The sequence below is a fragment of the Naegleria gruberi genome, assembly GCF_000004985.1.
Source record: "Naegleria gruberi genomic scaffold NAEGRscaffold_30, whole genome shotgun sequence".
Lineage (NCBI taxonomy): Eukaryota > Heterolobosea > Eutetramitea > Acrasida > Naegleriidae > Naegleria > Naegleria gruberi.
In genome coordinates this window covers 83,363-104,709 of record NW_003163297.1, presented here as the reverse complement: position 1 = coordinate 104,709, position 21,347 = coordinate 83,363, and the positions used below count along the sequence as shown (strand labels likewise).

Below are 21,347 nucleotides of genomic sequence, written 5' to 3'. Positions count from 1 at the left end.
AAAACAAAAGAGCTACGTAGCCATCAAGGGTGAACAGAGGCGCTTTTTTTTGGGATGATAAATTTCCCTCATAACCATATCAGTATGGAAAGGAATTACGGTTTTTTGGATGATGGAAATGCGATAGGGAATGAATTAACAATGTTGACATACAGTTGAAGGTTGGTGACTTGAATAAATTGGAAAATATTAATTCCTCGTCGCATGATCAGTTCACTTGCTGTTGGGAGAAGTAACTGTTATTTGAGAATTTAAATAAGGTTTATTGTTTAAACAGTTTGTTCTGTTGGGGCTAATTTAATTTCTCTTACGCAAACATGCTTTGGTGCTTCATAGGCATAAAGAATGGCATCAGCAATATCTTTGGATTTGAGAGCTCCCATCTCCCATGAGTTGACCATTGCTTCAAATCCTTCTGAGTTTTCCTTTTCATTGTGACCTAACAATTCACTCTCTGTAAAGCCAGGAGAAACAATCACAACTCTAACTTTTGAACCAGCAACTTCACTTCTCAAAGTTTCAGAAATTGCATGAACAGCATGTTTGGTACCACAGTAGGCAGCTGCTGAAGGGAAAGATTTAGTTCCCGCAATGCTACTAATGTTGATAATGGTGCCTTGTTTGTTTTCAACCATTTCCTTGAGGACAGCGTGTGATGCATTCAAGAGACCTTTTACATTTGTGTCAAACATTTGATTTTGATCGGATAATGGTTGAGTGAGGAGTGGTTGCAACAACATGACACCTGCATTGTTAATTAAACAATCAACAGAAGAAATGTTGAATTGCTTTTTGGCCTTTTCAATACCTTCCTTAATTTGGTCAACTTGAATGATATCACATTGATGAATAACAGTATTTTCAAATGACAAACTATTGCTTGAATCTTTTACCAATTGCTCTAATCTGTCCAATCTTCTGGCCAACAATAAAAGTTTGTAACCTTTGGCAGCAAATTCGACAGCAGTTGTAGCACCAATTCCACTGCTAGCTCCAGTAATAACGACGAGTTTAGATTGATTATTGTTTGAGGACATGTTTTTGTGTTTTGTTTTGAATTGGAGAATGAGATGAATATTTCATACAGACTATTTATTTGAAATATTCTCACCTCGTATGATTTTTTTCTAAGGAGGTGCGGTGAGTGCGTATTATTAGAATGTGCAAGGCAAGTTTTTAATTGCAATAAAAGTGCGCAACAATTTTTACCAATTTCCAACTTTGGGATTCTTCCAAATTCATATGAAAAATTTGAAGAATGGAGATCTTAATTGACTATGTTGTGAATTCAATCTTCAAGAGTGTAAACCTACCCATGAAAATTATTTCAAAATATTTTCTCATAATTTTAAAAAAATGAAAAGGTAATCCAAGAGGAAATTGATGAGCGGGAAAATCAAATCTGATGATCAACAACAACTTTCCGAATCATGTAAAACAAATTACTCAATAACCAATCTTTCAAGAGATGAATGGTCTGTGATTATACAATATTTGCCAGTCGGAGGTGTTTTAATGCTTGCCATGACATCAAAGGCAAATTATGAATGGATAGTCGAGCATGTAAATACACAGCTGTGTGTAGGGTTTTCCAAGAAACCAACATTGAATAACCCAAGAGTTGAGAAAAAATCACTGGTGAATATGTTGAGGTTTGTTTTCTAGAATATTAAAACTTATATGAAAATAGACAAAAGTTTTCTGGTATTTGGATAGAAGAGTCAGCTTGAGGTTTTATTGAAGGAAATTGAAAAGGAAAACAGAGCTCTCTTTTACAATTACTGATATAACAAACAGTCTCAAATTTGAAAGAATGGATTTTAGAATAGTGTATGGATTTTTGGATATTAGGAGTGATGAAGAATATATACTTGAAATGCAAGTAGAGACTCTTCCTATTAAAATTACAGATGATGATTTATTCAATTCATATACTAGCTCAGATACTTCCACAAGAATAATTAAAACAATTAAAGATGAACCTTTGGGTTATAACTTGAAAGAATTGGAACTTGACGACATACCTCTCACAAAGAATAAGCTTTTCAAAATTTTAACCAAGACTAGAAAATTAGAAACACTGGTTCTCAATTTGAAACAAGAAGTTTTCATTCCAGTGGGAGGAGGTAGTGGAATGAAAACACTTTCTATCAATAGTGATAATAGTTTAGGTCAATTAGAATTGGATATTACTGATGAAGGCCTTGGAAAATTCTTGGAAAAACAATCAAACATTGAAGAAATAGATGTACAACCTGTTTCATTTATCTCTGGTGCGATATTGAAAAGACTGGGAGACTTTCCAAAATTGAAAAGTTTCACAGCTCGAAGAATGTGGTATGAAGGGGAATATTCAAGACAAGAAGAAGATATCTATTTTGGAGGAAAACCAAATCCTAACTTGGAATTTGTTGATATTGGTCCATCATATGAATTCACTGATGAACAATTTGAAAAATTAATTAATTCTTTACAAACTCTTGCCCCAAATCTTAAAGATTGGGGAGATCTTGGAGAAAAAAATACCGATCCCCCAAGGAATATTGTTAAACACTTTGTCAACTCTGTGGAAGCCATTGATGTCAATTCAAATAATATTGCAACCTTACCATCATGTAAAAATTTAAAGACTGTATTCTGGATGTCGGAAATAGAAATACCAGACAATCCTAATTCCAATCCAAATGTGTCAGAATTGATCATACTTCAAGATGGAAAGGAAACCTATTCAAAAATGTCACTACTTTTTCCCAATGTGAATATCTTGCATTTATTGAACAAGAACCACCATCATCCGTGGAATATCTCAAACTCAAAATTCATTCAGTGGCTATTCTTAATTCTTCCTCCACCCTTTTATTAGAATGACATTTTTCTTGAACAGTAGTTTATACAAAGTCCTTCTACAGTAGCATTAGCAGATTCACTTACTAAAGTGTTGATTTAATTGGGATAAAACGATGCCAAATCTCACTTTACAATGTTTCTCATTGGTCGCATAAACAGAGTTCACCGTAAAACCGAAAGTTGAGTATTTCGTATTAATGTCAAGCACTAAAGAGCCGAAAAGACAAATTCACTAAACAAAAAAATGACAGCACTCTGGTTCAATGTCTTTGTTTGTTTAATATTGTTGTTGTTAACCAACAACATGGTGTTGTGCAAGACAACGGTCAACTTGAAACCTGTGAAATACACAACCAGTACATTTGCAGGTGGAAACTTACTGGGTGATGGTTATAACTTGACATCTCTTTCCCTCGACAGTCCCTTGGCATTATTCTTCAATGAACAAGATGAACTAGTTTTCACAGATGCTAATACCATTAAAGCAACATCTGGTAATGTGATAAAAGCGATTGCTGGTACAGGTGAATTACCAGGTAGTTATAGTGATGGTGGCGCAAATCAATTGGCTCTGCTTGCTCAAATTAATGAACCTAGAGGCATTGTAGTATCAAAAGAAACTGGTGATATTTACTTTTCAGATTATTACAATGATTTGGTGAGAAAAATTGACATGAAGAGTGGAAAGATAAGTGTAATTGCTGGCATTCCTGGTTCTTCAGGATTTAATGATGGACAAGCTAAGTTATCAAAAGTTTCACGTCCTTTTGGTATTGGTTTGATAAATTCTGATGTAATCTTTGCTGATAGGAATAATCACAGAATTAGAAAGATCTCAAATGGTGCAGTTGTAACAATCTGTGGTAATGGTATCAATAATTTTGGAGGTGATAATAGACCAGCACTCACTGCCAGGATAAACACACCAACAGGATTATTTGTCAATTCCACTAATGGTGACATTTACTTTTGTGATTCACTTAATCATAGAATTAGAAAGATTGATGGCAGCACTGCAATTATTTCAACAATCGCAGGTAATGGAGATGTAGGATACTCTGGTGATGGAGGCTTGGCAACCAATGCAGCATTGAATTTTCCAACTGGTGTCGTTTCCACTCCTGATGGTACATTATACATTATTGATAATAATAACGTTATTAGAATGGTCAATAGCAGCGGTTACATTTCTACAATTGGTGGAAGTATGGATAGTGGTAATTATGGTGATGGTGGTCCCGCAATCAATGCCAAATTTGCTTATCCAACAGGAATCTCAGTTTCTAAAAATGGAGATGTTTATGTTACTGACACTGGAAATTTGAAGATACGTAAAATTTCAAAACAAACTGGAATTATTGAAACAGTAATTGGTAATACAAATGTATATGGAGGAGATGGGTTGCCAGCATCAAAAGCAGCTTTGGGCTATATTAGTCAAGTTGTTTCAATTGATGGCATTACATATATTTCACATGATTGCAGAATTAGAAAGGTTGACAAGAATCAAATTGTTTCAACTATTGCAGGTAACGGTAACCGTCTAGATGACTCTACTATTGTCCCTAACGTTATTAATCCGCTCGAATCAATCCAGAGCATTATTGGACTTTCCGTTTCACCAATTACAAAAGAGTTATTTGTTTCATTCAGTAATTCAATTTACAAACTATTTTGGAATGGCACATTGATAAGAGTTGCTGGAACCAATGGTCAATTTGGAGGTGATGGATACAATGCCAAATATTCAGTTATCAGTAGAGCAACTGGAATTGACTTTTTACCAAGCACTAGTGAAATGATTATTGCTGACAGTTTAAACTCATGTATTAGAAAGATTTCAACTTTGGGAATTATAACAACCATTGCTGGTAAACCTGGTGTTGCAGGATACAGTGGAGAAAACGTAAGAGCTATTGATTCAATGATAGGTAATCCAGTTAGAGTTCTTGTTAGCAAGATGGGTGAAATTTACTTTTCCACAAATACTCATCGAGTTCAAAAGATATCACTCAATGGAAATATCACAACAATTTGTGGAACTGGGGTTGATGATTATAGTGGAGATGGAGGTAATGCTATCGAGGCAGCAATTTCAAATCCTAATGGTATGGCTTTCTCTTCTGATGAAGAATTGTTATATGTTGCTTGTAATGGTAATAATGCAATTAGAGTTGTTAATTTGACAAGTGGCATAATTGACATTGTACAAAATGTAGCATCTCCTTTAGATGTTGCACTTACAAATGATGGATTGTATCTTTTAGTATTACTATCAGATTCCACTTTGAACAATATTACACTTTCCACTTTACAAAATTCAATTATTTGTGGTACTGGAGTTGAAGGTTACAATGGAGATGATATTCTTGCAACTGATGCACAACTCAATAAGCCAACAAGTGTTTCAGTAGATCAAAATGGTGACATTTACATTTCAGATAATTCTAGATTAAGAAAGATTTCTAATGGTGTTATTTCAACTATTGCTGGAAACGGAAATACTACTGATATCGAAAATGATGTTCTTGCCAACATGACTAGTGTAGTTCCATCATTCTCAAAGGTTGGACCAAATGGAGATTTATATATAATTGACAGAGCTTATATCAGAACAGTATCTACCAATGGAATTATTAGTACTCTAGCTGGTGGTTTGGGCGATGGTGGATTGGCATCTGAAGCCTATTTATGTCCAAACAGATTGGTAGTATCATGGAGAGGTGACATTTATTTTACAGATTCTTGTTATGCTAATAATATTAGAAAGATTTCTTATGATACAGGAATTATTTCTACTATTGCTGGTGGTATATATGCTGGTTATAACAATGATGAAATTGAGGCAATTAAGGCAAAACTCAATAATCCATATGGTATTACAGTGAGTGTGGATGGAGATATTTATTTCACTGATATAGGAAATAACAGAATTAGAAGAATAAGCAAAGACGGTATCATTCATGCTGTTACAGGAAATGGAATTGTGCTATCAACTGGAGATGGTGGTTCTGCTCTTTTGGCATCTATTATTAATCCTGCATCTGTTATTACAACCAAAGTTGGTGATGTAATTTTTCCTGATTGTGATGCCCATGCTATAAGAAAGATTTCAGCATTGGATGGAAATATCTCAACAATTATTGGTAATGGACAGACAGGTTTTGAGATGAGAGACAATGTGAAAGGAAATGAAACTATTGTTTCATGCCCAGACTCTATCTTCATTGATGAACAAGGAAATTTAATATATTCAGATACTGGTATCTTTCGTAATGGCTTGGTTAGGGTGGCAGTTCCATACTGTGAAGAAGATGGTTTTCGTCTGAGTGAAAATTCCTTAATATGCACACCAATCTGTTATGGAAAGTTTGGTAATAATTCTTGTGGTGGACCATCCCAAGGTGCTTGTGTTGATGTCAATTTGTGTGAATGTGAAATTGGTTGGATTGGAGAAACTTGCAACATTACCACATGTAATGGTTTGTTAAGTAATGATTCTGCTGTTTGTCAATCGAGGGGTAAATGTTTAGATTATGAAAAGTGTACTTGTGATAATGGTTTTAGTGGAGCCAATTGTGAATACTTCTCTTGTTTTGGAATTCAAAGTAATGATCCACTCACTTGCAATTCTCATGGTCAATGTATCGGAAAAGATTTGTGTGAATGTAATTCGACTTGGGTTGGTTCTTCATGCAATACTCCTATCTGCTTTGGTATCTCTAATTCATCGGGTTGTTCTGGACATGGGCAATGTATGGATTTTAACTTGTGTAAATGTGATAAGGATTGGTATGGGCCTGATTGTAAGCTATTTCAATGTTTTGGAAAATTGTCAAATGATACGTCAAATGTTTGTTCAGGAAATGGGCAATGTATTTCAACAGATACATGTCAATGCAATAAGGATTGGTATGGCCCTGATTGTAAACTTATTCAATGTTTTGGAAAATTGTCAGATACCTCAAATGTTTGTTCTGGACATGGTCAATGTATTTCAACAGATACATGTCAATGCAATAAGGATTGGTATGGCCCTGATTGTGAACTCATTCAATGTTTTGGAAAATTGTCAAATGACACGCCAAATGTTTGTTCTGGACATGGGCAATGTATGGATTTTAACTTGTGCAAATGTGATAAGGATTGGTATGGGCCTGAATGTAAACTCATTCAATGTTATGGAAAATTGTCAAATGATACTTCAAATGTTTGTTCAGGAAATGGTCAATGCATTTCAACAGATACATGCAAATGTTCAATTGGTTTCATTGGAACCAATTGTGAAAAACTGATTTCAGTATCCAGTTCAATCACCATTCCCCAACAATCAGCAAGAATTAACAACTCTCCTTTAACTACTCCTCTTTTCAATTTAATCTTGGCTATTGCCTTATTGTTTATTTCTTTCATTCTTTAATAAAAAATAAAGATTCTCAAGAAATTGTTTTCTTAAGCGTCAAAATTGAACGTTTTGTGTTTTCGAAAGAGTTAAAACAAGATCATAAAAATGTCATCATGTGTTGTTCTGATTTTCAATGATTTACAATCTTCTCCACTTTTGATTAGAAAATTCCGACAACAACAAGCCCATCAACTACACACAATACGAATCAATGAATTAATGAATTATTTGTGGAGTATTCAACAGATGAATCCATGCTATCGAACAGTTGATTACATGTCAAAACTTGAGACTCGACTTTATTGTCATCCCCAGCATCAAGTTCCACAACTTTTGAATACTGAAACAATTGCACGGATGGAAGGAATGAAAAAAGATAAACCAATGAGTGACCGTCAAGCACTTAATTATCCGGAAGAACATAAGCCAATGATGAAGAAATTAGAGAAATTATGTGAAAAGGTTGGAAGATTACAAGCTTTCAGATATCATAGATATTACGAATGTCATATTGGAGGTTCTGAATATGAAATTAATGCATACGGAATTGGTGGAGTGTTTTTACTGGTATTCCACTCGGAAGGACTTTGGTAAATCATCTACTTTCAATGAATTCAATGTCTTTATTAAAATAAAAATGGAAGATTAGTTGGATTTATCTTTTAATACTTCTTGATAGGTTTCAGTTGGTTTGGAATGATTTTCCAAAAAGTTTGAGGCAACCAATTTCAAGTCATCAAAACTATTACAACTTTGATTGAATAAAACTAAACTGGAGAAAAACCCTGTAAAGCAATTAGCACATGAATAATCAATAAATTCCATTCCCATTTCATCTTCTATATAATAATTATCTGTTAGAGAAAGAACCCTATTATCGATTGGAACTTCAAATTGGTATTCATTTCCATTCACAATGCAAAATATTTCCTTCTTTGTATTCGAATTCTTGTGAGTAAAGACACGACATGATTCATTAAATGTGCCAGGAGATTGTACATTATTATACGAAACCCACACATCATTCCACTGTCTTAATTTCAATTGATTTGCAAACTCGAAATGTTTTTCACCATTGCTCAAACTAATTCCAAATGGATCAATACCAAACCATCTGTATCCTCGTCCAAACATGATTATTACTCCTCTATCAGTTGACTCAGCAAATGCCCTCAATAATACAGTAAATCCAGTTGGATTAAATAACTCAACTGGAGGATACAGAACTGAAGAATTACTTAAATACCCTCCTTCGAATAAAACACCATGCTGTGGATGAATCCATTGATCTCCTGTCTTGTGATGATATCTTTTGATAACAGCTTCATTGTTTTCAGTGTGAAATTTGAGAGCTCTTGGACTAAAACACAACAAGGAATGATTCGGGTGATGAATATCAGTAATGAAACGATCAAAATTTCCATTAATGTCAATGACAACAGAGTGGAGCCATTTCTCGGTTGACAATAAAAGTTTTCTCTGCATTGTTTCCTTCAATTTGGAAAATAAATAATTATTCTTGTTCTCATCATTAAAGTCATCCAAGAGAAGGGTAACAAGACGAGTGCTATCAATACTATTTTCTGGCATTTTTTTTTCAGAATGGGAACTTGGTGTTTATTTTTTTTAGTCAATAATGAATTTTTAAATTAGTTTTGGGAACTTTTGAATTTCTTCAAAGTAATCGAATAAATGTTCATCTCAATGTTGCACCTAACAATGTTTTAAACACGTGTTTTAATAAGGTGGCAGTAAGATTTGGTTACAACAACGGAAATCGGAAGCTGTCTTTCCATTCAAATAACAATTACAAAATTTTACATCAAGAAATACCATTTGTTTTCATTGAAAATAGAGTTGATTAATATTGAATTGACACAGTACTTTTAGAAGGCTTTTAAATTGAAGGTGTTTTGTTTGGTTTGACACAATTTGATGGTAAATAATTGTCAAAGAATAAATTGCTAACCACATTAGTTTGAGGAGATCACTCTTTCCAATCTCTCTAATTAGTGTTTGGAATGTTCATTACCAACCAGCCCTTCTTTTGCATCTTTTTAATTCTCCTTCTAATGTAGTAATTAGTTTCATCTTTCACCAATGTTTCATCCAATAAAATACACTGTTTCTTCATAATATTTTCCACTATTCCATTTACTGTACAATTTTCCATAGGAATTCTTTGAGAAATGTTTCCATTTTGAAATTTTAAATTATTTACATCAAAATCTGGAACATCATTCTCAATATCCTCATAAATTACATTCAATTCCAATAAATCCCCTTCAAATTTAATTAAGTAGTCAACTGTTTCTCTATTATTCTTCATTGAAACAATTTCCATTTCACAATCTCTCAGTCTATTCTCAAATTCATTTCTAATTTTTAGAATTTTCGAATCTCTATGATTATTTTCCATATCATCACCATCACCAATATTTGAATTTTTAATAAATAAATCCAAATCATTAAACTTTTCCCTCCGAACAAGAAAATCCCTCACAAATCCTCCATACACAAAACTCTCTGAAAAATCTGCTAATAAATTAATAATCTTCATCCCCAATTTACTCTTCTCTATCACAAAATCACATTCCCCGATTGGAGTGAGCAGTGGCATCATTACCGGCTCTGTATCTAATTCACTCATTTTTTTATACAAATTCAACATTTTACAACATGAACTATTTCAAATGATTTCATTTTCGAAAAGCAACTCGTTCTCCAAATTCTTTGATTGAAATATTCACACAATGAAAACTAATGCACTTCCACATATTCGTGATGAAAACACTTATCCTCCTCTCAATCTCAACACCAAATGAATACAAATTTCTTTATAAAAACAGTATTGTCCCATTGTTGTACCATGTTCCATATCCTTTCCAGCATAAATCAACCTTTGCTGATCCCAATAAATTCCTTCCCGATCTTGAATTTGTAACTTGACATTTTCCACTGTATCGTTCATATCCACAGCAATGGTGATGAGTTTGCCAGTCAGAGTTTTAATGAACAATTGGTGAGGCATTTACCATGGGATGTGTTTGCTATTTTTTTTATTGGTTTACAACAAAGAACAAGTTCATGGAGGAAAGGTTTCGAATAGAAAATTGTCACCAACATTTTAACCACCCCACAGAGATAAAACCAAATGCAAGGTAGTTTCTTTGCTAAAATTAATATCCCTAACCGGTACTCCATGCTCCAACTCCTTTCCTAACCAAATTAATCGTTGAGCATCCCAGCAAATTCCCTCATTTTCTTCAAGTTGAAATTTCATATTCTCAACTGTATCATGTGATTCAACTACAACAGAGAGTGTCTTTCCGGTCAAGGTTTTAATAAATAATTGTTGAGGCATTCGTTTTGTGTTTTTTTTTTTGAACTTTGTAAAGAACTATTGAACTTGGTCAAAGTTTAACTTATTAATAGTTCAACACAATCTCAAAGATACATTCGAATAGATATCTTTATTTCATCCTACATATTATTATGCCTCCTCATCTTGCAATTTAATTCCTCTCTCCTCACTATTAGCTCTATTTCTTCTTCTTCTACAAATAATACATGTACAAATGCAACATGTCAATACGACACCAATTACAATACCACACAAAATGATAATTGCAAAAATTGCATTCCTCTGATTACTAATAATCCAATCCCATAAAGACCAAACTGCATCTGGAACAGGAGCTTGAGAAACTTGAATGGTAGGAGTATTATAGGTATTTGCACTTCCATAAACAGAAGTATCTGGAGTATAAAGAACTGATAGAGAAATAGAACCCTCACTAGATGGTGTAAAATCTAGATTACCCACTCCTTGATTGACTTGTCCAGTAAATCCACCAAAACTCAAAGTTCCTTTCTGCCAAGTGTCAATATTGTCATAAACATTTTTGAATTCAAATCTAAATGACATCTTTTTACCAACATAATACTTTGAACCATCACGACTCACAGCAGTAACTTTAACAGTTTTGGCTTCTGGCACTGCACATGACATTTGAATATTATATCTCACTTCAGTATTCAATACTAAATTTGTACTCGATACAAGTAAATATGCTTTTCCTGGCAATGTTGAAGGATATCTAACAGGTGCCAAATTATCAGTAACACATGTCATTGCTCTATCTTCACTCTTATAAGATGAATACTGAAATGATTGAAGATTCATTGCCTTATTCTTATTATTCTCATCGACAAGATAGTATTTAAATCCATTACTATCGGATGTAGATTGAATATTGATGAGACCAATACTTGGAACTTGATTTCTGTTGCCACAATTTTCCTCTGCTGCAAGAATTGTAAAGCCAAGAGCTGGAATTGATTTTGGACATGATCCACCATTATTGCAATAACATTGAGAACAGGAGCATTGTTGTTGGGAAGTTGGTGAAAGAGTGAAGAATGGTGGTGTGTTGGATGATGATGTTGGTTGTTGTTGTGTTGGAAAGGTGTATTCTTTGAGAGTTTCTTCTCTTGTTGGGACGAAACTGATAGACGAAATGGAAGAAGAATCAGCTGAAACAAGTAAAGCTTGTTGGATGATGACGAGGAAAAGAGTCAAGATCAACAAAAACCTGAACATTGGGTTTCGAATATTTTTTTGAATGGTGAACCCGTGTGAGACTTAAACCAAATGAGATTGAAAAATTGTCAACAAATTCCAAATTAAAACTGTTGACCAATTTTGTGAAATCAGGGCGGACTTTGTATTCCATTTCAATGATGTGTAACCCTTAGTGCAATTCTTTACAAAATTTAATAATATATTCACATTCGATAGTTCAATAACTGAAGACTAAATGTGCAAATGATTAATATAAAAATCTATACTTCCAAATTTCAAATCATCAAATTTGAACAATCCTCTTCCCTCCACCTCCATCCAACAACAATATTAACATTTTCTTCAATCAAACACCCTCAACTAATCCACTATCATATCTTCATCAACAATTTTCAAGTCTACACCTCAATTATCCAATCAATGTAGGACAAAAATGAAGATTCAAAAAAAAATGCAAAACATCCCAAAAATGCGTCAATCACTTATTTTTGCGATCATTGGTTGTTTGATGGTTGCAATGATGATGATGATGGTAGTGGACGGAGCTGTTCAGATGAGAGGAGCCTCTGCTGCTGCTTCATCATCATCATCAGTGAAGGCTACTAATGGAACAAAGCCTGGTACTTTTGAAAGAATTCTTGTTGTTAATTTTGAAAATCAACCATTAGAATTGACCATGATGCATGAATATTTCCGTCAAGTGGCTACCAAGATTGGAACCTTGTTGTCTGAATATTATGGAGTTACTCATCCTTCTCAACCAAATTATTTATCACAAATTGCTGGTGATTATTTTAAACATAATACTGACAGTAATGTCAATGTTAATGCCACAACTATTGTTGATTTGTTGGAAGCAAAGGTTTGTATATTGATTGAAGTTTTTTATTCGAATGTTGTTGTTTTGATGTGGAATATTTCACATTCTGAAATAATTTAAAGGGATTGACTTGGAAATCATATCAAGAAAATTATCCAAAGGAAAATTCTGGAACTGGAAATTGCTTCATTGCTCAATATAGCACTGATAAGAAGTATTATAGAAAACACAATCCATTCATGACCTTTGATAATATTAGAAATAATCCAAATAGATGTAAGAATATTGTCAGTTCTGATCAATTGGATTTGGATATTGCTTCTGGAAATTTACCAAACTTGATGTATTACACTCCAAATATTGATAATGATGCTCACAATACTGGACTCGATTATGCCAACAAGTAAGTTTGACAACCGCTAGTTCAATCATTTAACATTTGTACAGTTACTTAGCTCAATGGTTGCCACCTAAATTGAATAATCCAAAATTCATGAAAGGCACTCTTATTTTCATCACATTCGATGAAGATGACTACATGTTCCGTAATCATATCTATGCTGTTGCTATTGGTGATATGGTTCAACCTGGAGGAGTTGACAAGAATACTTATAACCATTTCTCTCTTTTGAGAACCATTGAAGATAATTTCCAATTAGGAAATTTGGGAAGAAATGATGCTCTTGCTTCCTCATTCAATTGTTTCAAAAACTAAATAAACTATTTATTGTATGCAAAAAAAAGATTATTTGAGACAGTAACCATGTTCTCCATTAACTTGCATCTTTGCAGACACAAGCCAACGAAGAGAAAGAATCGAACTTTCGAAAACCAAGGGTTGATTGCTGGGAGGTCACTTATCCAAATATTATTGGGCCTCCTTCATTAAAGAGTGTATTAGTAATAAGGATAATATTATGGTTCAAAGAAATGGTTTGTTCTTTTTCGAATTTGCATTAGTTGGATAATTAAGACCCTCAATAAGCTCTCCCAACAGTTTCGTTAACATGCAACTAACGTATCTTTTTGCGGTATAATACAAAGATCACATTTGGACAACTTTAACATTTTGAATGGTACATTTAAGGTCTGTTAAAACATCTAGTATGGTAATGAAAATGCTATGCAACGTAAAATCAAGATCTATAAATAAGCAATTCTTTTCCTAAACGATTATTTGATAAGGTTCATGAAGATGCATGATTATGCTTATTACTTCAATAAAAGAAAAAATGTGTTGGTCTATGAAAAGCTCGTTTACCTTCTCATGTCTTGGTTTTATCATGACCATGGACCAGTTGAGAAGATTGCCTTCTGCTAAATCGAAAGTTGCTCAACTTTCTCAAGTGTTCCTCTACTTGACTTATGCTCTCATGGAAGCACTCCAATTTTTCCAATATTACTATGGTTTAGTCGATTCCTGTAATAGTGAAAGTAATAAGAATTTAACCATTGTTGCTCACTTTTTAGTTTGGATTCAACCATTGGTTCAAAACTATTGGTGTCTTAACCATACTTTAAAATCTAGATCGGTCTTTAGATTTGCCATTGTTGCATCCCTGATTTGTCTTATTATTTCTACAATTGCCTTGTATATGGGTTACAATCAAATGATGGGACATGGCCCAAATACTAATCATATGAGTGCCAATGAATTATTAACAAAGTTTGGTACCTCTCCAAAATCTGTTGAAATTACTTCCGATGGTTATGGAACTGAATCTAGGGTGAATAATATTCCAATTCAAAATGTTGGATCATCAATGTGTTCCTATCAAGGTCCAAATCACTTGTACTGTAAGTATTATTCAAATTAATTGGTTTTACTAAGATTCCAAATTTATCATAACTTCTTATTACTTCTTGGATCATTGAAATGATAATAGGGATGTTCCCATATCATCAACTGTGGGGTTATTTGCCTCACTGGGGAACTTGGTTGCTTATTACAGTATTGCCTCACTTCTTTAGAGTTCATGATGATAAGGATTGGTTCATCTCCAATAGAGTGTTAGGAATTGGTGTTTTGAGTGGATGGTTAATTAGTTTGGTTGTCTCGGTTAGTATTGGTGTTTTCCATGAGATTTGGTCTTATTGGTGCTTGATCTCTGTGGTAAGTGTATTATTAACAATAATTTAATATTTAAATTCTTTCTTCCTGTATGATGATAATTATTATTAATATTTAATTGTCATATTGATGTCATCAGCCATATCTTGTGTTGCCGTACTTGTACAAGTGGATTTGGAGAGGCTTATTAGGTTGGAAGCATCCAGATCATGCTTTCATCAATGTTCAACAAAAGAAGAAGAATTAAAATTGTTATTGTTGTTGGGGCTAATAAATTGTTACTATTAATTTTCAACTACTATTTCCATCCCGATGTATTGTTGTTGTTGGATGGTTTATTCTACAATCTGTAATCATTATTTTGAGATGAAGATGTAAAATAGCAATGTTCGGTAACAAGTGTTCAAAGGAAGAAATGAAGAATTTTCTTTATTGTTGATGTAAAAAATTTCCATTGTAAAAATTCTATTTTGGTGGACAACTTGAAAAATTTTGTTGAAAAAAAAATCGTCGAAAACAATGGCTAAATCATCTGTTGTCAATTCTGGTGCTAAGGTTCAAATCCAACACTTTGAAATCATCGCTAGAAAGCTCCCAAGCAACTCTTCTGAAAAACCACCACTCTTCAGAATGAACATCTTTGCTCCAAACAAGGTCATTGCTAGATCTCGTTTCTGGTATTTCATGAGCAGAATCAACAAGTTGAAGAAGGCTAACGGTGAAATCGTCTCCATGAAGGAAGTCAAGGAAACCAACCCAGAAAAGGTTAAGAACTTCGGTGTCTGGCTCAGATATAACAGCAGATCTAACATTAGAAACATGTACAAGGAATATCGTGATGTTACCGTCTCTGGTGCTGTCAAGCAAATGTACGACGAAATGGCTTCTAGACACATGGCTAGATTCTTCTCCATCCACGTTAGAAAGGCTGAACAAGTTGTTGAACCAAAGAGAGAACACATTGTCACTTTCTCTGCTCCTGATGTTCAATTCCCACCTATCTGGAAGAAGAAGAAGGTTGCCAAGCAACAAAAGACCAGATTCACTGCCACTAAGCCAAAGTTGATTATCAGTGCTTAAATTTCTTTCCTATAAACAAAAAAATTCATAAAACAAACAATAACTATTTATTTTACAAGTGCACTAGAATCATGTCGGAATCTTGAAGGGAATAATCTTTAAGAAAGTGATTATCCAAGTCAATGTTTGTTACTTGATTGAATCGGTCTGCAACTTTAAGTTGTACCTTCCTTATGTTTTCTCTCTTGACAAAATTTGAACTCTCATTGTTTCCTTCTACTTTAACACTCCATCTCTGTAACAGAGTTTCATGCAAATTTTCAATATTATTGGTTGTCTTTTCCACTTTCATAAAAGTACAATATAATTCCTTTCCACTGACCAAATCAATATATTTCACTAATAGTGTTATTGGATTTCTTAGGGCTTGCTCGATGTTATTATTAGTAGTGTTAACTGCTGAAGAAACTTGTTGTGGAAAATTTGATGGTACAGATGTTGGTAAAACATTTCCAATATCCAGATTATTGTTAGAAATTGATGGCTCGGAAATTTGTCCAAGTAAACTTTCATTAAAATTCTTGTCGTTGATTTCAGGGATGACAGTACTTGGCTCCATTTTTTAATTGATGATTTTCGACTTTTAAAAAAAGAATCAAAAAACTGTCAACCGTCATTTTAGTGTTATCTTGTTGTTTACTGAACTTTAATATTGCACCTCTTGAGAGAAATACTATTAGTGAGGGCATCCTTTCCTACTTGTGTAATTGGATTGTTTGTGAAATGTAGTCCTTTCAATTTTTTCAAGTTTGAGGCTACAGCAAGTAGCTCAGCACCAATATCAGTTATATTGTTGGATGCAAGAAATAACTTTTCGAGATGGATTAGATTATTGCTTTGAACAATTGATTTAACACCTTCATCTGTCAAACCAACAGAGAATAGGTCCAAGTCAAGGAGTTTGGTAATATATGGGCTATTAACAAGTGCATAAACACCTTCATCTCCAAGAGGATTACTTCCAATGAGTAAGAACTTTAAATTAACCAAATTTTCACACATGGATAACATTTCACAACCATTTACATCAATTGATCCTTTGCATAGATATAACTTCTCTAGCTTGGTAATATGTTTGGATTGGGTGAGACATCGTACTCCATCATTAGAAACTTCTGAAAGGCTAATATCTGTCAAGTTGGCAAAATTAGTACTAAGGCACATGGTAGCAATTGCATCGGTGGTTATTATGCTTCCAAAACATAGTAAGCTTCTAAGTTCAGTTATATTATCGCTATTGGCTAGTGATATCAGTCCTTCATCACCAATATTATTAGAGGTAACACGTAATTCAGTAAGATTTCTCATTGCAGGACTTTGTGAAATGGTCTTAATATCATTCTGTCTAATCTTTGAGCCATGCACCTCCAAGCATGTTAATTCACTCAAATTTTGTGCAATGGCTTTAACATGTTCATTTGTGAGAAGGGTGTTATTGATCTGCAGAGTTTTCAATTTTTTCAGATTTTCACTTTTCATTAATTCTTTGAAAGGATCCAACACTGGATTACATGCAGCTATATTCAGTTCAGTTAAATTGTTCAAAAATTTGCTGTTTGCAATAGAAAGGAGTCCTGTTCCATCGATCCTATTATTCAATAAAACTAAAGTTTCAAGAAGTGACATATTTTCTGATTCTGAAATTATTTGAATGGAAGCATTGGTGATTCCATATATTTTGAGCTTTTTTAGACGCATATTTTGACACATGGCAGTTATTGCTTCGTTTGAAATGGGTCCACAATAGATACTCGTAATATTTTTCATTGCCTTGCTTGACAAAAGATTAATATCATCAACATTATCACATTTTTGAAAGCTAAATGTAGAGAGTTTTAACTCATCACATTTTGAAATAATTTCGACACATTCCCTATCGAGTGCTATTCCTCTCATATCCAAATCAACCAAGTTTTTGAATTTTTCAAATATAATTCCTGGATTTTGAATAGGATTGAATGATAAATTCAATATTTTCAATTCTTCCAATTTGATTTTTGAAATTGCTTCATCATTGGCACCACTGTTACCAGAAATGTCCAAAAATGTAGCATTTTGAATTGTTCTACACGTTCCCATATTAATTACCTCATCACTTGTGAGTTTAAATCTAGGCAGAGAAACTCGATATTTCATTCTTCCACAAATCGTATAAAACTGCAAAGATATCAAAGAGCAAGTTTTGATAATTTCTCTCCAATCCAAATATTCTAATATGAGAAAACAAACATCATCGGAGAAGGGTGGCTCATCATGGCCTCTTCTATAATCACTGCCTTTTGATTGTAACATTTTTTTGTAATTTTCTATCATGTTCTGATAATAATTAAATGCTTTGGAGTTATTCTATGATGTAGGTTTTTGAAATTAACTCAATCTTGTTCGGAATTAAACACGTGTTGTTCCTTCTTCAATTTTCTTCTTCTTCTTTGAATATCTTCTAATGTTTATCACATGATCACAGTAATTTTTCATTCTAAGTCTTAATATCCATAGTACAAAAAAGTTCTTTCACTTCTTTTAAAAACATTAAGATATTATCATCAACATCAAGGCTTTGAAAAATCCGAAAAACCGAGACGGGAAATTGGACTTTGATCTTTTCAATTTTTAAAAAAAATTATTATTAAAAAAAATGAAAACTTGTTACCAACAAATTGAATTGATCGAAACTGCTGAAAGTTTTATTCTCCAAGGAAAGAATAGGGAAGGTGAAGCATCATCACTTGAGATTAATCGTTCAAATAATTCAATTAAATCACTCGGAGCTGATTTTGATGCATCATCAGTAAAGAAGATTTCTTCTCAAAAATTGAGTGCAGTTTTGGGATCTATTGAATTGTTGGCTGGTTTTTATTTGGTTGTTGTTAAATCAAGTACTCCTGTTGCCACTATTGATAAGGTTCATACAATTAATTCTATTGGCGAAGTTAAGATCATTCCATATTATCAAAAGCCTGTTCCTACTCAACACCAAGCCGATGAAAGTAGATATTTGGAACTCTTGACAACAATTTTGAATGATGGAACTTTCTATTTCTCTTACTCTTATGATGCTACTGTTTCCACTCAAAATTGGTTTAAACAAGCTTCAACTTTGAATGTTGTTGGTGAAAAGGTAGGTTTCTCTGAAGGAATTATTAGAGGATTTTAATATAATATAAGTCCGATGATCATTTCTTGTGGAATGGTTTCTTAACTAGAGATTTCACTGGAAAGGAAGCTGCTCAAGGATGGTTTGTTCCAACTATTCGTGGATGTAAGTTGTGAAATTTTGTGTGTGTGGATTTATAATTTTGATCTTTAGTTGTTGAAACCAAGGAAGCTAAAGTTGAAGATAAATCTTTCAATTTGACTATTTTGTCTAGATTGGGATGCAAGAGAGTTGGTACCAGATACAATATGAGAGGTGCTGATTTCTTGGGTAACGTTGCTAACTTTGTTGAAACTGAACAAATCATTGAATATAACAATAACTTTATTTCATTCATGCAACTTCGTGGTAGTATTCCATTGCTTTGGACTCAAAAGGCCAACATTCAATACAAGCCACCAACTTATTTGAAGAAGGAAGGAAAGTCATTCGAAAAGCACTTTGATGGAGTTTTGCCACGTTATCAAAATATTGCTATTGTCAACTTGATCAATCAAAAGGGATCTGAAAAGGTTTTGGCTGATGAATACGAAGTTCAATACAAGTCATATCCAAAGAACTCTGACCTCAAGTATATTGCTTTTGATTTCCACAATAAGTGTAAATCAATGAACTATTCTGCTATTTCTGAATTGACTGATCAAGTAGAACCATCTTTGAAGCAACATGGATATTTCCAAATGAACGTTTCAACTGGTCAAATTCTCTCAGAACAAACTGGTATTATTCGTTCTAATTGTATTGACTGTTTGGATAGAACCAACGTTTGTCAAAGCATTTTTGCCAAGATTGTTTTGGCTACTCAATTGACTAGTTTGAATGTTATGCCATCTAGTCAAAAAGTTGCTGATCAAAAGTCATTGAACTATACATTCCAAAACAGTAAGTTTTCTAGTTAAAATTAACCCAGATATATATTTGATTAATAGTTTGGGCTGATAATGGTGATAGAATCAGTTTCATTTATGCTGGTACTGGAGCTATTAAGGCAGATTTTACCAGAACAGGAAAGAGAACACTCAACGGTCTCTTGAACGATGGTATCAACTCTGCTACTAGATATTATTTGAATAACTTTAAGGATGGTATCAAGCAAGACTCTGTCAACTTGCTTTTGGGTAAATATGCTGTTAAATCCAATGCCAAGTCTCCATTTGAACAAGAAAATCAATCCAATGTCTTCTTCTCAGTTCTTAAATATGGATTCTTTGTTTCCTTATTCATGGTTGCTGCCAGTGCTTCAAAGGCAACTACATCGGGTATGTAAATTTCCATAGTTGTGCACTATATATTAATGAAACGAAATTTATAATTTTTAGGTGGTCTTCTTAATCTCTTAATTTACATTGCTCTTACTGTTATTATTTATTTCTTGTTGGTTAAGAATGGAAGAAAGATTGTTAATAATCCATGTCTTACCGATCCAACTGAAGAATCCACACACTCCAAACAACAATAGTTTTGTAAACATTTTTTCACAAGATGTTAAAAACTCACACTGAATTCTTCTAGCATCAAACCTGTAATTTATATTTCACAACAAAATAATTTATTAAAATCAATATTCCATTAATAATAACATCCTTTCGAATTTCACAACAATGAAATACTCAATATTGAAACACACGTGTTAAAAATCATTCCGATCTGTGTTGACAGATTGATTTCACTTCCGAACTTGACTCTCTGATTCATCACTTGATCATCAAGCAACTTTAAACAATCAAGAAAAAAAAATGTCAACAACAACTTCGGGATGCTTTAAATTTATCCTGATTGTTTCTTTAATTTATTGCTTGTCTCTAATGTACATGACAAGTTATATGGCTTTTTCACCATTGAGTTGTCATTGGTCAAAAAGTAATTCAAGAAGAATTGCCATGATTGCGGATCCACAAATGGAAGGAGATACAAAAGTTTATCATCAGGGAAATTATGGATTGCTCAATAATTACTTTAACGATTATTATTTTAAATTGGTATTCCAAAATATTCATTACTTGTTGAGACCGGATGCAATTTACATGTTGGGTGATTTATTCTCATCTCAACACGTTTCTAATCAGGAATTTTATTTGAGAGTTGATAGATTTAATTCAATCTTTTCTGGAATGTTTGGTTTTGTGAATAGAATATTCAAGATGAGAAGTGGAGATTTACATGAAGAACAAAGAATGGTAAAAGAGAGAGGTTCTTCTGATTTACGTAATTTAAACTTCCCATATTTGGTTAATTTAACTGGTAATCATGATATTGGTTATGGTTTTGAAGCTAATTTCTTTAGAATTCAAAGATTTATTGCTAGTTTTGGAGTTCAAAATAGAAAAGATATCATTTATGAAAATGGAAATAGGAAGGTTTTGGCTGTAACCATTAACAGTATGG

The 21,347-nt window shown here is 33.3% G+C and overlaps 13 protein-coding genes across 13 annotated transcripts in view; 7 read left to right on the top strand and 6 right to left on the bottom strand.

Moving 5' to 3' along the window:
• Positions 1–269: 269 nt before the first annotated feature.
• NAEGRDRAFT_34412 (uncharacterized protein) lies at positions 270–1,037 on the bottom strand (the record flags this gene model as incomplete). The annotated part of the gene is made up of 1 exon (XM_002675972.1): positions 270–1,037. One exon carries the CDS (start codon positions 1,035–1,037, stop codon positions 270–272), a length of 768 nt encoding a protein of 255 aa, XP_002676018.1.
• A 776-nt stretch (positions 1,038–1,813) lies between these two features.
• NAEGRDRAFT_49823 (uncharacterized protein) lies at positions 1,814–2,863 on the top strand (the record flags this gene model as incomplete). The annotated part of the gene is made up of 1 exon (XM_002676065.1): positions 1,814–2,863. The coding sequence occupies one exon, from the start codon at positions 1,814–1,816 to the stop codon at positions 2,861–2,863; it is 1,050 nt and encodes a 349-aa protein (XP_002676111.1).
• Positions 2,864–3,151: 288 nt separating this feature from the next.
• NAEGRDRAFT_49822 (uncharacterized protein) lies at positions 3,152–7,846 on the top strand (the record flags this gene model as incomplete). The annotated part of the gene is made up of 2 exons (XM_002676064.1): positions 3,152–6,529; positions 7,568–7,846. 2 exons carry the CDS (start codon positions 3,152–3,154, stop codon positions 7,844–7,846), a joined length of 3,657 nt encoding a protein of 1,218 aa, XP_002676110.1.
• A 51-nt stretch (positions 7,847–7,897) lies between these two features.
• Positions 7,898–8,842, bottom strand: NAEGRDRAFT_68694 (uncharacterized protein; the record flags this gene model as incomplete). The annotated part of the gene is made up of 1 exon (XM_002675971.1): positions 7,898–8,842. The coding sequence occupies one exon, from the start codon at positions 8,840–8,842 to the stop codon at positions 7,898–7,900; it is 945 nt and encodes a 314-aa protein (XP_002676017.1).
• A 415-nt stretch (positions 8,843–9,257) lies between these two features.
• On the bottom strand, positions 9,258–9,902 carry NAEGRDRAFT_80093 (uncharacterized protein; the record flags this gene model as incomplete). The annotated part of the gene is made up of 1 exon (XM_002675970.1): positions 9,258–9,902. One exon carries the CDS (start codon positions 9,900–9,902, stop codon positions 9,258–9,260), a length of 645 nt encoding a protein of 214 aa, XP_002676016.1.
• Positions 9,903–10,046: 144 nt separating this feature from the next.
• NAEGRDRAFT_34389 (uncharacterized protein) lies at positions 10,047–10,283 on the bottom strand (the record flags this gene model as incomplete). Its single annotated transcript, XM_002675969.1, has 1 exon — positions 10,047–10,283. The coding sequence occupies one exon, from the start codon at positions 10,281–10,283 to the stop codon at positions 10,047–10,049; it is 237 nt and encodes a 78-aa protein (XP_002676015.1).
• A 462-nt stretch (positions 10,284–10,745) lies between these two features.
• On the bottom strand, positions 10,746–11,855 carry NAEGRDRAFT_68692 (uncharacterized protein; the record flags this gene model as incomplete). The annotated part of the gene is made up of 1 exon (XM_002675968.1): positions 10,746–11,855. One exon carries the CDS (start codon positions 11,853–11,855, stop codon positions 10,746–10,748), a length of 1,110 nt encoding a protein of 369 aa, XP_002676014.1.
• A 433-nt stretch (positions 11,856–12,288) lies between these two features.
• Positions 12,289–13,387, top strand: NAEGRDRAFT_80092 (phosphoesterase; the record flags this gene model as incomplete). The annotated part of the gene is made up of 3 exons (XM_002676063.1): positions 12,289–12,699; positions 12,780–13,060; positions 13,105–13,387. 3 exons carry the CDS (start codon positions 12,289–12,291, stop codon positions 13,370–13,372), a joined length of 960 nt encoding a protein of 319 aa, XP_002676109.1. The 3' UTR covers positions 13,373–13,387.
• A 502-nt stretch (positions 13,388–13,889) lies between these two features.
• Positions 13,890–14,975, top strand: NAEGRDRAFT_68690 (uncharacterized protein; the record flags this gene model as incomplete). The annotated part of the gene is made up of 3 exons (XM_002676062.1): positions 13,890–14,454; positions 14,544–14,770; positions 14,868–14,975. 3 exons carry the CDS (start codon positions 13,890–13,892, stop codon positions 14,973–14,975), a joined length of 900 nt encoding a protein of 299 aa, XP_002676108.1.
• A 314-nt stretch (positions 14,976–15,289) lies between these two features.
• On the top strand, positions 15,290–15,724 carry NAEGRDRAFT_4775 (uncharacterized protein; the record flags this gene model as incomplete). Its single annotated transcript, XM_002676061.1, has 1 exon — positions 15,290–15,724. A coding segment is annotated over one exon (435 nt), but the record flags the coding sequence as incomplete, so codon positions are not given.
• Positions 15,725–16,431: 707 nt separating this feature from the next.
• On the bottom strand, positions 16,432–18,092 carry NAEGRDRAFT_58316 (leucine rich repeat family protein). The gene has a single exon (XM_002675967.1). It carries the CDS (start codon positions 17,942–17,944, stop codon positions 16,445–16,447), a length of 1,500 nt encoding a protein of 499 aa, XP_002676013.1. The 5' UTR covers positions 17,945–18,092; the 3' UTR covers positions 16,432–16,444.
• A 351-nt stretch (positions 18,093–18,443) lies between these two features.
• Positions 18,444–20,539, top strand: NAEGRDRAFT_83189 (actin suppressor; the record flags this gene model as incomplete). The annotated part of the gene is made up of 6 exons (XM_002676060.1): positions 18,444–18,519; positions 18,577–18,926; positions 18,974–19,067; positions 19,116–19,844; positions 19,892–20,221; positions 20,282–20,539. 6 exons carry the CDS (start codon positions 18,444–18,446, stop codon positions 20,419–20,421), a joined length of 1,719 nt encoding a protein of 572 aa, XP_002676106.1. The 3' UTR covers positions 20,422–20,539.
• Positions 20,540–20,698: 159 nt separating this feature from the next.
• Positions 20,699–21,347, top strand: part of NAEGRDRAFT_68686 (uncharacterized protein) — a gene marked incomplete at both ends in the record, with an annotated part of 1,070 nt that continues 421 nt past the window's right edge. The window contains one exon of the mRNA XM_002676059.1: positions 20,699–21,341. Within this exon, the coding sequence (XP_002676105.1) occupies positions 20,699–21,341 (643 nt within the window). The remainder of the gene's footprint in view (positions 21,342–21,347) is intronic.

Excerpts from the sequence above, each read along its gene's own strand:
- NAEGRDRAFT_58316 (XM_002675967.1), bottom strand. The coding sequence starts at position 17,944 with ATGAAATATCGAGTTTCTCTGCCTAGATTTAAACTCACAAGTGATGAG.